This window comes from Xenopus laevis, chromosome 5S, assembly GCF_017654675.1.
Source record: "Xenopus laevis strain J_2021 chromosome 5S, Xenopus_laevis_v10.1, whole genome shotgun sequence".
NCBI lineage: Eukaryota > Metazoa > Chordata > Amphibia > Anura > Pipidae > Xenopus > Xenopus laevis.
Genome location: NC_054380.1, coordinates 23,301,171 through 23,316,357, shown reverse-complemented (window position 1 = coordinate 23,316,357; position 15,187 = coordinate 23,301,171). Strand labels below are relative to the sequence as shown.

General features: G+C 37.1%; 1 protein-coding gene across 1 annotated transcript in view; it reads left to right on the top strand.

Annotated features, from left to right (window-relative positions):
• The window catches only part of fshr.S (follicle stimulating hormone receptor S homeolog), an 84,560-nt gene that overhangs the window by 55,957 nt on the left and 13,416 nt on the right, over nt 1-15,187 (top strand). Inside the window, exons 3-7 of the mRNA XM_018264768.2 lie at nt 579-653; nt 2,515-2,589; nt 6,675-6,746; nt 10,524-10,601; nt 14,059-14,127. Of these exons, the coding sequence (XP_018120257.1) occupies nt 579-653; nt 2,515-2,589; nt 6,675-6,746; nt 10,524-10,601; nt 14,059-14,127 (369 nt within the window). The remainder of the gene's footprint in view (nt 1-578; nt 654-2,514; nt 2,590-6,674; nt 6,747-10,523; nt 10,602-14,058; nt 14,128-15,187) is intronic.

Genomic DNA, 15,187 nt, shown 5'->3' with positions numbered 1-15,187 from the left:
TTCAATTCAGAAAAACGTATCTCCTGTTTATCATTTGAAAACTCTGTTGAAGACTATGGGGGAAAAAAATTGAAGAATTTTATTTTCCTTCTCAAATTGAATATCGTCCATGAGTTCTCACGTGATAAACCATGAGATAACTTTTTCTTACTGAATTGAAAATGGCCCTATAGATTATTTTCTCATTTTCTCAATTAATTGAATTTGGCCCATTGGCTCGAAATCCGTTTGAGTTGTTTCCCAACAGCAAATCTACTGCTTGAGTGAGAGTTGTATAGATAATAACTGCAATATATGTGCACAGGTAGGTTAAGAAATGGGAAACAGACTTGATGATAGAGATAACGATGTTCTGGAGCAAGGAATGAGATAGACATGAAAAGAGAGATGCTGTTGTTGATTGAAATGGTTGCAACCAATGGACAAGTGCTTTTCTGGCTTTATTATTTGTATATCTAATAGGGCACCAGGAAAAGCCTGATAATTATTGCAAGTCACTGGCTGCAATGACCATGCAACAGATAATCTAAATAAATGTTCTGTTTTGCTTATATACTCTAACCTGATCTGTCCAACAGAGAAATATCTCAGAATGATGTTTTGACATCCATAGAAACCAATGTGTTTTCAAACAGCCCTCAGCTGCATGAAATGTAAGTAACTGATGCTGTCGACTAAACAGTCTCAAACTAATATACACATGATAAACAAATATATATATATATATATATAAACCAAAAATACTGTACAAAAACCGCACTCACAGGACTTTATACAGGTGCAAAAAAGATCTGTTTATTTTTTACGACGTTTCGGCTTCTATTACTGAAGCCTTTCTCACACCACTTGAGAAAGGCTTCAGTAATAGAAGCCGAAACGTCGTAAAAAATAAACAGATCTTTTTTGCACCTGTATTAAGTCCTGTGAGTGCGGTTTTTGTACAGTATTTTTGGTTTACATAATCTTTGAATACTGCACCCAGGCAGCTGTTTTTTCATGCATGAGTGCTCCAGTTTTGAGAGATTATATATATATATATATATATATATATATATATATATATATATAGATATATAGTCGTGATCCAAGGAATGACGCACTCCAGGACTTCATAATAAGATCAAGCAAAGTGAAGTTTATTTGTCAACGTTTCGGTCCAGTCTGGACCGTCCAGACTGGACCAAAATGTTGACAAATAAACTTCACTTTGCTTGATCTCATTATGAAGTCCTGGAGTGTGTCATTCCTTGGAACACGACTATCTGCACTATATATGACAGCACCCAGGCAGTAAAACTCTGCTGGATTGTAGTGCACCACAGCCTGAACTGTATATATATATTAAAATCATATCAACATCGTGACTGTGTTTATATGGCAAGTTTGAAACAATTTCTCTATAAGAATGTAAATGCTGTCAAGTAAATTCTCTCAGGGGCACAGTTACTCCTCATAGTTTATTTTTATATTCCCTTTACCAGTTTAGTTGCACTGCATACTCCAGGTGAGGCCTTAACAGGCACCTATAAAGAGGCATAATTATGTTTTCATTCCTTAAGTTTATGCCCTTTTTTATGCAAGACAGAACTTTATTTGCTTAAGTAGCTACTTCCTAGAATTACACAGTTGGCGGCACATTTACTTAGCTCAAGTGAAGGAAAAGAATAAAAAATTATATAAATCATTTTATGGCTACTTCAACCATCAAATTAGCTACTTCGACCTTCGACTACGACTTTGACTTCGAATCGAACGATTCAAACTAAAAATCGTTCGACTATTCGACCATTCGATAGTCGAAGTACTGTCTCTTTAAAAAAAAACTTCGACCCCCTACTTTGCCACCTAAAACCTACCGAGCATCAATGTTAGCCTATGGGGAAGGTCCATATAAGCCTTCCTTGCTTTTTTTGATTGAAGGAAAATCGTTCGATCGATGGATTAAAATCCTTCGAATAGATTTAATCATTCGATCAAATGATTTTTCCTTCGATCGCACGAACAAAGGAAATGTGGTAAATCCTTCGACTTCGATATTCGAAGTCGAAGGATTTTACTTAGATGGTGGAATATCGAGGGTTAATTAACCCTCGATATTCGACCCTAAGTAAATGTGCCCCTTAGTTAACCAGACAAACTCAGTATCCACAGAAAAAAACAGATGTACCCTGATTCTGTAGATATTCATGCTTATAAAGACTAATAAACTGTGAGTTCAATACCCCAGATTGAAATCCCATAAAGACTCCAATGATGCACTTGATTAGTTGAACCAAGGACACACCCCTCTCCTATGGATGGGCTCCAATAGTTCCATCTTGTGGTGGTGAAGTGTAAAATGTAACCAATTCTCTCCACAGATGGGAAAATTCCCTTAGATTTTTGATTCTCTCATCCCCAGACAATGTTAGTTTTACACTACTACACTATTTACGGTAAAACAAACTGCAATATTAATACGTATGTTAGACGTCTCAAGGATCAAACTTACTTCTGTTTATTTTCTTTCTTCAGAAGGATTGAAAAAGCCAACAGTCTAGTATACATTGATCGAGAGGCTTTCCAGAATCTCCCGAAGCTTAAGTATTTGTAAGAACTCTTTATCTTCAGATATGTTACACTTTATAATCTTATTGAACATAGGTAAATTGTGCATATTTTGTTTACACATTTCTTTGTTCATGCAAATAAAACATGTTGCCCAATTCTGCTGAGCAGAGGAGCAATACAGTGTGAAATGGTGTTTATTTACAACATAAATGAACAGGACCTTGTTGCCACACACACAGAGGTGTATTCCAAAAAAAAAAAAAGTCAATGAAAGATATGAAGTCACCCTACAGGCATAGCTATAGTGAGCTCTGCAATGCTGTATCAGCTCTTGTATATGTATTATTCAGCTTATTTATCAAAATCCGAATTTATCTCACTATTTTTGGAAAGCCATTCTGACCAAATCCACATGGACTTTTGTCCCCATTACATTTTCCCAAAAAATTCTTGTGAGAAAAGATCTGGTACAGCAGGGGGTTCTGTGTAATGATAAACAATAGCTTGTACTTGATCCCAACTAAGATGTAATTAATACTTACTGGAAGCAAAACCAATCGGATTTATTTAATGTTTACATGGTTTTCTAGTAGACTTAGGGGCCGATTCACTAACTTCGAGTGAAGGATTCGAAGGTAAAAAACTTTGAATTTCAAAGTTTTTTTTGGGCTACTTCAACCATCGAATGGGCTACTTCGACCTTCGACTACGACTTCAAATCGAAGGATTCATAGTAAAAATCGTTCGACTATTCGACCATTCGATAGTCGAAGTACTGTCTCTTTAAAAAAACTTCGACCCCCTAGTTCGCCATCTAAAAGCTACCGAAGTCAATGTTAGCCTATGGGGAAGGTCCCCATAGGCTTGCCTAACTTTTTTTGATCGAAGGATATTCCTTCAATCGTTGGATTAAAATCCTTCGAATCGTTCGATTCAAAGGATTTTATCGTTCGATCGAAGGAATTATCCTTCAATCGTTCGATCGAACTATCTGCGCTAAATCCTTCGACTTCGATATTCGAAGTCGAAGGATTTTAATTCCTAGTCGAATATCGAGGGTTAATTAACCCTCGATATTTGACCCTTAGTGAATCGGCCCCTTAAGGTATGAAGTTTCAAATTAAAAACTATCCATTATCCAGAAAGCCCCAGATCCGGGAGTGTTCTGGATATCAGGTCCCATACCTGTATATTCTGCATTTATTTATTTTAATAACACACGTTGGTCTAGGTACATTTAACCACATCAAGACATTGTTAGTAGCAAATGTGGGGAGGTGGCAGCCTTTGCAGCACCTTGTACTTGATCCAATCTAAGAAATAATTAATCCTTAGTGGAAGCTAAACCAGCCTATATATATGTACACATTTCCTTGCAGAGAATATAATGGTTAATGACACAAGGAGAAAGAAATGTGCATTGTTCCTCTATTTATGGGTTTGAATGATGAATATCATGACTACCCAGAAAAGGTGATTGAAGAGCTCGAAGGAAATTAACTGTGACTTTCCATTAATATCATTTTATTCCTTTATATTCCCTTATATATTGTGATATATAATCTACGTCTACTGTAACTTGTGAGTGGGTCCCTAAGTTCAGTAAGTGACAGCAGCACAGAGCATGTGCAGTTAATTAGCAGAAAAGAAGATGGGGAGCTACTGGGGCATCTTTGGAGACACAGATCTTTACTGCTAAAGGGCTGTGGTTGCCTTGGGCTGGTACAGAAGCACAAAACATAATGTACAACATTTCTAGCTACTTCCTTAGTAATGCTTCAGTTCTCCTTTAAACAATGTTGTACTAGATTATTCAATAAATGAAGAAGAATGCAGGGGGAGATAAACCCCACCAGAATATAGTATCTACCCGAGGCTATAAATTCAGACAGAAAAACACAAATATGCAGTTTATATTATTCATTGCTAGGGATGGGCAAATTTGGGGCATTTGGTTTCGCCGAAAAATCCACAAATTTCCGGCGAAATTCGCGAAAAATTCACAAAACGTTTTTTGACGCCGGCGTCCATTTTCTTTACACCCGCGAATTTTCACTGTGGTTTTGTGAATTTATTCACTGGCGGCGAATTGTGGGAATCTGACGCGAATTTGCCCATCACTATTCATTGCTATCGTACAGTTTACAAAATCGAAAAGAATCTTGAAATATAGCAGGATCCCTGTAAGTAATAAGAAATAGTGGAATCTGCAGAGACTTGCAAACATTTCCTCATGGATGGACAGATTCATCGTCAGTAATGTCTGAGCTGCCGAGGAGGAGATGCGTTGTGCCACCGCCAGCAGGCAACTAGGATGTAGCACAGACAGCAACATATGCTCGTTCCTTGGAGCTACATCATCTGACTCCACTGTCAAGACTACAACGCTAAATGAAGCTCCATCTTGACACCTCCGAGAAAAGGAAAGCCATTAAAGGCATTATACATGATATAAATGTGAATTTAAATGCCAAATATGGAAGTCAATAAATATTTGTCATCATTTACTATTTACCAGTCTAGTGATGGGCGTATCAGAATCGTTTTGCTTTGACAAATATTTGTGAACTTTTTTTGACGTACAACAAATTTTTTGGTTTCTTTTTTTCACCCATCGGAGTCTACGGGCGTCCTTTTCACAGCAAAACCTATAGTAGCAAAGAATTCACTCATCACTATTTACCACTGATTATACGTTGTACAATGACCGGATGTACAATGACAGATCCCCTCCCTGTACTTAATTATATAAATACAGTATATATTTTTAAAAGCTTATTTTGTAAATTATTTAGGTATTTTTATTATATACATGTGGTATGGGACCTTTTATCCAGTATGCTCAGAACCTGAGGTTTTTTAAGATAAGGGATCTTTCCGTAAATCTCCTAAAAAATTATTTAATCATTAAATAAAGCCAATAGGACTATTTTGCCATAAATATGGATCAGCTTATTTGGGATCAAGAACAAGGTATTCAGTGGTGTAACTTCCGGTCAGTGCCCACCGGAGAATGTGCCGCAGTGCGATGATAATCTAAAACCGTGTCCAGCACATTTAGAGGGGTGGGGCCCAGGTGCACATCCTACTCCCGGGCCCAGAAGCTGTTAGGTACGTTACTGAAGGTACTGTTTGATTATTACAGAGAAAAATATTTTTTTTCAAATGTTAATGATTTGATTAATATGGAGTCTATGGTAGACAGTCTTCCCGAAATTTGGAGGTGTCCGGATAATGGAAAAAGGGTGTGCATTCCTAAAAGGGAAAATACACCCTCCTTTATGACAAATAATGCATTGAGTTGGGCTTATTTAGAAAAGGTGCACAAACACTATTAAAACTTCAAAAAATACATCTAACAGACATATCAAAGTCCACAGATTAAAGGAAACCAAGACAGCTTGTCCCAACTCCTCCGTCACATTTTCCGTTTGTAATTGCTGGATCTTGACCCTTTGTTTTCCATTGTGGTTGGTGCGCAGAATCAATGAAAAGTACATAACCTTCAATTTATCAACACTGGACATCAATTTCCATTTTGCTGCCCAGTTTTAACTCGGTAACGCTGTAATTCATTAGTCAAATCCCACTGCAAAGTGGAATCTATAGTTCTGCACAATTAAGTATCATTAGCAAAAATAGAAACAGTACTTTTAATGCCCACATCCAGGTCATTAATAAACAAGTTGAAAAGCAAAGGAGCAAGTACAGAACCCTGCGGTAGTGGTCCAATTAGAATTTGTTAGATTTACCACCGCTCTTTGTGATCTATCTTTTAGCCAGTTCTCTATAAACAAATACTGTAGATGTCCAGAACTTGCCTTATACTTATAGCGATACCATTAGCAATTAATAGAGCCCCTCTTCTCCACTCATCCTCATACTCAGTATTTACTCATACAGTGTAAAATATATTGGATTTCAACTACATCCTGAGAGTATCAGTAGTGTAAAATTTACACTACTGAGATGTCGCTGATTCTGAGGGCCCCTATACCAATCATAATTTGAGATCACTAGTATTTAAAAGACTGCTGTTTTGTATTGTCTTTTTTGTTTGAAAAAATATGTATTCAATGAAGAAAGAAAAGTAGGTAACAAAAAGTATTGTTTTTGTCCTTTAGGTTAATATCCAACACTGGAATTCATTGTATCCCTGTGGTTTCCAAGATACAGTCTCTACAAATGGTGTTATTGTATGTATTTACTATGTCATACCTGCATCTATTAATTACCTTGTTCACTAGGAAATAGATTGATAGAGGCGTTACGGACATTTGCGCTTCTGTTTTCTCAATTTTTGCAGTAAAATAAGTTTTGTACCTAGAGAAAACCAAATGCAAACACATTTGATTTGTTAAAATTCAAATAAATCACTACAAAAAAGTTTAATATCATAGTTGTAATGGCTCATATAATTTCCCCAGAATCCCGATATTATCATTCGATGCCACATTATGGATGCAGATTTGCACACTTTCATGCATGCCCAATGATGGTGATACTTGAGGTAGTATAGGATGTACAGTTTCATAATTCTTCTCAATACAATGCTTGACTCCCATTTGCAGTGTGAAAGATAATGGGATTTTAACACAGTGCCTCCATCTAGTGGGCGCTGAGGAATTACACCTCAGGGTACTTCCACTAGGAAAAATAAAACACACAAGTGCAGTAAACCAATATAAATTTATATGAAAATTTAGAAATGCAGTTATAACAATTTACCCCTGCCCTGGGGAACCCATGTGGTAAGTCGAACCCTGACATTTTATCCAGGTAGTGCTACCTCTCCTTTGGACAAGGTAGTTTCTCCCAAAAAGCACAAACACGTACAATGCCTGTCCGCACACAGGGGATCTTATGCTGGATAAATCATATACAACGTCTCTGCAGACAGTTAAAATCTTCAGGCCAGGCTCCCAAGCTTTCTAGCTGAGCACACAAAGCCTCTTTCAAATCTTCAAGGCTCCTAACACTACCCAAAGGGTGAGCACAACAAAGCCCTCTTTCACTGGAATCCATCCACATGCAGCCCCTCACATTTCTCTGCTATCTCTGAGCTCCAGACATCTCTCTAGTCAAGCTACACATGATTCTCAGGGTCCCAGTATCCCCAAGTCACCAATGGCCAGACCATCCTTGAGCCCTCTCCTTTACTGGAGCCTAGACTGCATGAGCCCCAGCAAAATCCACTTCCTCCTGGAGTGGAGGTGCAAAGAGACAGAGGAAATGGCACCTCTCCATTATTAAGGCCTATGCAACAGTGACACCTCCTGGTCAAATCTCGAACTGCCAGGGCACACTTCAGTGGGGGAAAAAGGACTCATTCTCCTTCCAATATTCAATTTAGACCCATTTTTAGCTGGCCACACCATTGGATTTCCAACCTGTTGGGGATTGCCAAAACATAGGTGAAGTTTACCATGTGGACCCAGGGGTCTTTCAGCCATGAGGCAAGATGAGCACCGTGCCTCTAGCAGCAATTTCCCAGAAATTACCAGGGGCGGCAAAAAGCCATTTAGAAACTGGAAAGACAGCTTTTCTAGCACAGAGAGCACGATTTTGAAGTAAGAGCTAGTGGTAGGGGGCAGCCTTGCAAATGCCTGAAATGCCCCTACAATGGTCCATGGTCACAACTGGCTAGGGAATTATTTATAGGTCCAGACTGGAGGTAATTCTAGAGTCCCCAGTGTCCATATACACAGTCCATATCAGAGGAGAACAGGCACATTGACATCAGCTCATATAATTTTGAGTTTTGCCTCAGTTCTAGCTTGTGCCTGTAAATGTAACCCTGTATTTGCCACAGAAAATTAAACATTTTCTGCAGAAAAAATAATAAAACATACCCTGCAAAAACATTGGCAAAAATACAGATGAAACGTTGGCAGTCCAAAATAATGCATAGTAATTTAGGTTGAAAAAAGACACACATCTATCAAGTTCAGTCTTTTAACTCTATTTTCACCTACCTAACTGCGAGTGGATCCAGAGGAAGGCAATAAAACACAATCGGACTAGTCCTTGGATCAACTCGTACAACAAGCAATCTTCCATAACCCTGTATTCCCATCACTTGCTAAACAGCCATCCAACCCCTTCTTAAAGCTATCTAATGTATAAGCCTGTACAACTGATTCAGGGAAAGAATTCCACATCTTCACAGCCCTCAGCCCACAGCCAAAAAAACCCTTCTGAATATTTAATCAAAACCTCCTTTCTTTTAATAGGAATGGGTGACCTTGTGTCAGCTGGAAAGACCTACTGGTAAATAAAGCATTAGAGAGATTATTATATGATCCCCTTATATAGTTATACATAGTTATCAAATCTCCTCTTCTCCAGTGTGAACAACCACAATTTGGCCAGTTTTTCCTCATAGCGAAGAATTTCCATACCTTTTACCAGATCAGTTGCCCTTCTCTGGACCATCTCTAATTCAATAATGTCCTGTCTGAGCACTGGAGACCAAACTGTACGGCATATTCTAGATGGGCCTTACCATTGCTCATACAGTGGAAGAATCACTCCTTCTGCCATGAATCAATGCCCCTTTTAATACAGCTCAATACGCTATTTGCCCTTGATGCTGCTTATTGACATTAGAACAGCCAAGTTTATTATGTACAAGGACTCTAAGGTCCTTTTCCATTATGGATTTGCCTAGTGCAGTAACATTAAGGGTATAAGTGGCTTGGATATTTTTACATCCCAGGTGCATGACTTTACATTGAATCTCGCCACTTAGCTGCCCAGATTGCCAGTTTATCAAGATCCTGCTACAAGGTGCCACATCCTGGATGGAATTAATTGGACTGGATAGTTTTGTATCATCTGCAAACACTGATACATTACTTACAATACCCTCCCCTAAGTCATTAATGAACAAGTTTAATAAAATTGGACCCAATATCGAGACCTGAGGGACCCCACTAAGAACCTTACTCTAAGTAGAGAATGTACCATTAACAAGCACCCTCTGTACCCAATCCTGTAGCCAGTTTCATATCTGTGTTAAAATGACTTCATTAAGCCCAAAAGACCTGTCCATCATCACACTGTGATGCCATCTCTACTCTTGTCAAGTAACAAAATCCACCATCAACAGCAACCAACCAAAAAGGCCTTCTCCATCATGTCCAGTACATTTGCTAATTCCAGACCTGAATGGTCAGCCTAGAGTAAAAGCCATGGCACAGGGACTTGCATATAAAATTAATTTATCATGAGAGTCTAATTTTGAACCTTTATTTAACTTCATTGCTTGGTATCTAGTTTGGTTCAGAGGTACAAACATGTAGGGGCAGATTTATCAAAGGTTGAAGTTAATTTTCAAATGAAAATAATTTGAATTTCGTGCTATATTTTGTGTACTTCGACTACGGAATAGTCCAAATTCGATTTGAATTTGAAAAAAATTTGAATATCGAAATTTATCATGTACTGTCTCTTTAAAAATTCAACTTCAACCATTCGCCATCTAAAACCTGCTGTTTTAGCCTATGTGGGACCTCCTATGACCTATTTGTAGTCAACTGGTAGACTTTGAATAACTTCAAATTGCCGCTATTCCTTCCATTTGTACGATTCGAAATAGACCAAATACAGATGTACTCAATCAAAAATGGACCTATTCAACCAAAAAAAAAATGACTTAATTTTGGTTGGTCTTTTTGAATTTCGAAGTTTTTTGCAATTCGAAATTCGACCCTTGATAAATATGCCCCGTAAAATATGTGAATGCTTTCAATGAAATTGATGACAATAGCAGAAGACCTGTTTTAAACAGAATAAGCCAAAATGGACAATTCGTATGAAAAAAACAGTGCCAATCCAAAGAATCCAAATTCATTTGAAATTGAGAAAATATATGGTTTTAGATTGATCAGTGATACAGTATGCATCATAGAAGGCTGTACTCTATGAAGTGCATATTCCATCAAAATAATATTTATTTTCTCTCCAATTAGGGAGATTCAAGACAATATCAACATCAAGAAAATTGAAAGAAATGCATTTGTTGGACTCAGTGTTGACAGTGTCATTTTGTGAGTATATTTAATTTGGTCTTATTTAATCTATATAAAGATAAAGAAAAAAGAAGAAAGAAAAGAAAAGGACCCGATGATTCAATGTTCCATTTCAAATTGTAGCAAACAGGATATGTTCAGTTTTTATTGGAGTCTTTCCACTTGACATGCAGTATCCATGCTTCATCTTTCACTGTTGTGCTACACTGATCATTGCTATTTGCTGCAATTAAACCCCTTTCACTGCACGCCACCTTTCTCGTAGGGTATCGCAACTCTGTCCTTGGGCCATTGTTTTTAGATTTTGATTTTAAAGATGATTGTCTTTCATCTATATGGAGTTTAAAAATTAATAATACTGTATTATAATAATCCACAGTCTTGAAGTTTCTAATCTCTAAAATTCCAGCAGATGGGAAAAATAGAGACCATTCCCTTGATAAGTTTCTTCCCTAGTCTTTGGGGCCCATTTAATAACAGCTGAATTGAGATTTTTTTTTCCACAAATCACAAAAAAATTGTGGTTTTGCCTATTTTTCTAAAAAGCTCTAAAAATCAAGTTAAAAAAACATGAAAGCTTTCCATGCCAATGTTAGAGGTTTTCAAATACTTTTTCCACTATAAATTGTCAAAAACACTCGAATGTCTAGAGTTTTTTGTGGTATTCATATTTTTTCATATTTTTCAGTGCTTTTTTTGTTCATACTTTTTATAATTGGAACTTTTAAAAATTCAATGTCAGTCGTGGTTTTAGTTTATGGGCTTAATTGTGGTATTGAAAACCTCTAAAACCACTAAAATCTGACATGTCATAAATAATCCTCTTAAACCTGGAATTGCCTCTGCATAGAACATTATAACCCCAGAATGTCAAACAGAACCACCCCCTGGAATAGTGAGCAATTGGTGCAGTCTTTAACTGTTATTGAAGTACAGTCTTTGCCTGCTTAGGGTTTCTTCTTTGCTGAATAGTTGGTTCCTCTTGACCCTCATGGGAAATTTTACATGGTAGGGATTGGGATGCTGATATTATATGGATACCCAATTGCCTCTGCCCTACAAATATCATCTGCACTTGATTTATTTGTGGTTTGAGGCTGTTGGCAGGGAATCTGTAAGTAGCTGCTCATAATGCTTCAGTAAACTATATAAGGAGAAAACTTGGCATAGAAGACATACACAATGGACACCTGGGTGTCTTAGATATGTATTATAACATGCAAAATTGATATATTGCTTAAGACCTGTAAAAGAAAAGCTTGGCATCAATGACAATACTATCAATTTATAGTCTGAGGGAACTGTAGGTGATCTGACTGTAAACATCTTGCCGCTTGTTATTAATTTGTATTAAAAACATTGAACCTTCCTTGATAATATTTGTTTATCTGATCTACTCCAAGCAATTTCTAAAATAATGAATGTAATGATAGATTGTGACTGAGTCTATGAGTTCTAATTGAACACATGGTTTTAATAAAGTTATACTGTATACAGTGTATGGCCCTGCTTACAGACTGACAGAACTCTTGGGGTTGGTGAATCTTAAATATTGAGGAAAAATGGGAACAGCTACAAATTATAGAGGCTGGTTTATTTAGAAAGATAAGTGAAAAACAGAGAATTGAATGTGGCAGTTAGGTGTCTCACAAAAGTCACTAATTTAATTTCAAATGTCAAGGTTGTTGTTTTTTTCCAGTCACTTTAGTTTTGTTTGTGTTATTCAGAATGGAAGGTTTTAGCCAGCTACCTGTAGTCACTGTAGCCAAGTCTTCAATCTATGCCGCCGCCACAATTGTCATCATGAAGGGTTTTGTTCACACAAGGAAAAATGCTACAGATTCTTTTTTATACCAATACATCAACCATGAGGCTTACACTAAAGTAGCAGTTTGTTATTACTGATAGGTTCAGAAATACTATAATTGTCATGATTTTGAGGTTTTTACTTATGGGCGGGCAGCAGAATTAGCTCCATGCCATTCTCCCGTAGTGACTCCCATGACTATGAATCTCATAATGCCTGGTATGGTCCTGACTCCTGATATATATAAAGTGAAAAAGCATCAGTGTCAGGACTCTTGGGGATTCGAACTCTAACATGTGTTTTCCTGGTTCAATCTCCTTCCAGTTGAGCCACTGTAGGCTCTCGTAGCTGCATCTGACCAGTCGTCCTACCTATTCAAATATTTGTTGTGTTTTCTGTCTTCTCCCATATTGTTACCCTCATGTGTTTCCCATTTCCAATTATGTACCCTTTATAAACTTGTCCCTGACCAGTGCTCCTTGCTTGATCATCAAAGCTCCCAAGCCTGATCTTGCCTGTGGTTCCTGTGATTCCTGTACCTGACTTCTGCCTCTGTTTCCTGAGTCACTACCTGTTCCCTGTTCCTGCTTGTGTCCTGCCTATCCTGGATGACAATATTTAGCAACCCACGCTTGCAGTTACTAGCCATACATGCATTTCGCTCACTGCTCAAAGTGCTACTAATCACCTGGGCAAGGAAATGTTCCGAATCAACCTGCGTGCCAATGATCTAAAGACTGAAATTGAAAAATGAAAGAGTATGCCAGTTTCTCAGGGATTTGTAAAATGTGGCAGTTAATTAGTGCAGCTTGAAGCTTGAATGAAATCAAAAGATTGCATTAGAAAATCGAAAGCAACGCTAAAAAGCTGCAGTCTCTATTTACATGGGTCTTGTGTCCACAGAATACAGACAAACATGCTCAAATCTCACAGGATCTTCTAGAGAAAGAAATGAAAAATGGATATGTCACAGTTGCAGTCTGAGATGATAATGTTCATTTTAAGTAATGTGTCTACAAATGTCTGCAAAATAATTCTGGTCTTCCAAACCAGTAGAATAGAGAAGGCACATTCATTTCCTCAAACCCCAGAGGATGTTCTACTGAAAGAAAATGTTCAATGTTCTAAACAATTCATGGGTTACAGAGTGAAAGAGAGTTTCACTTCATTTAGATACTTGAGAATATTAATGACTGTTAGAGAACAATGTGTGATGGACACAGAGAGAATTTTTTATAACACTTTAGGTAACAAATATGTGTGTATGTCATTCTATCCTGCCTTTTGACTTATTGGGAACTCCAGACCTTTTAGATGCAAGAAGGCTGAAATTCTGCCTCTGAAATCTTTTTTTTCATATTTTTTCATATTTTGGTGCAGCAAAACTTCCTTTTGCCTTTACCTAAGCCTAAATGTAAACATTTTATTCATTTTGGCATATACAATAAGGTATAGTAGCCAGTAGTGATGGGCAAATGTTCAGCATTTTTCCAAAAAATTTGCGAACATTTTCATCTTGAGTCTTTTTATCCTTCCAAAAAGCACAAACCATATTTCAGTTCATATATTTTCCTAAGTGTATATTTTTACTTCCCACAGATATAATTTTTAAAGCATTTTAGTTTTTCTCTAGTAATAATGTGGTTATGTTTTTTTTGCTTTCTTTAGGAGGCTCAACAAGAATGGAATTGAAGAAATACAGAACTACGCATTTAATGGCACAAGTGTAAATGAACTGTAAGTTAAAGAAAAAATATTTTCTATACACATAAATAAACTTTCAATTATTCAATATTAGTATTGTTATTAAATAATCAGAGGGCTGCTGTACAAGCCTAGAGGAACAGTATGCTGCAAATTTAGAGCAGTGAGTTGAAGCCCCCCACTATATCAACAATTGTTCTTAACATACTGGTGTCAAAGACAGTAAGTGAACATTTACTCTACAACCCCCTCTTACACCTTTTGACTGCATTGATCAGCAATCCCACACTTGGAAACAACTGGTTTAGATGACTAGAGACTTTATGATGGAGGAGCAAAATACACAAAAGATGATGAAGAAGGATAAGGTAGGAGTCGTTCTGTGCTGTGTGGGGTCATTGGAATTTGTGGATAAAATTTGCTTTGTTTGTAAAGAAGTGTGTAAAGTCTTGAACACTGTGTAAATATTTGGCTAGTGTACCATGTTTGCTATAGATCAAAACCAAAAGATACATTGTAAAGCTTGAGCTTTCTGGACTACTAGGATCCTGCTTTCATGCTTGAAGCTGTGACCTAAGTAGGCAAGAAAGCTTGGGCTTTATAATCTGCTAAATTAGTCAATGAAAAGTAGCATATACTCTATATTTTCTGGTTTTGACACTATATAAAAGATTAATTCTTCTGTGGACAGGAATACGGAAAAGTGGTATACATTGAAAAAACAGGAAGATTGGATTTGTTATCGTTTAAGAAACCACTGTTGTAGATTTGTTTTTTGAACGGGAATGGTCATGACTAGAAAAAGCACCAGAAAAGATGTAGTGGAGAATGTATTTCTCTATTTAAACATTTTCAAAGCCACTTAGCACAATATCTGAATTATTACATAAAGCAAGTGTGTGACTTTAGACAAGGATGTTTGTTTCAAGTGTTCTAGTAAGTGGCATATGGTTGACACACAGAATGAGTTGGCAGAGGATAGAGAAGCAAGCATCCTTGAGAATGCTCAAGACTGGTGGAGGATTTAAATATATACTATATGGCCAAAAGTATGTGGACACCCCCATCTGAATGAATAGAATTGTCTATTTAA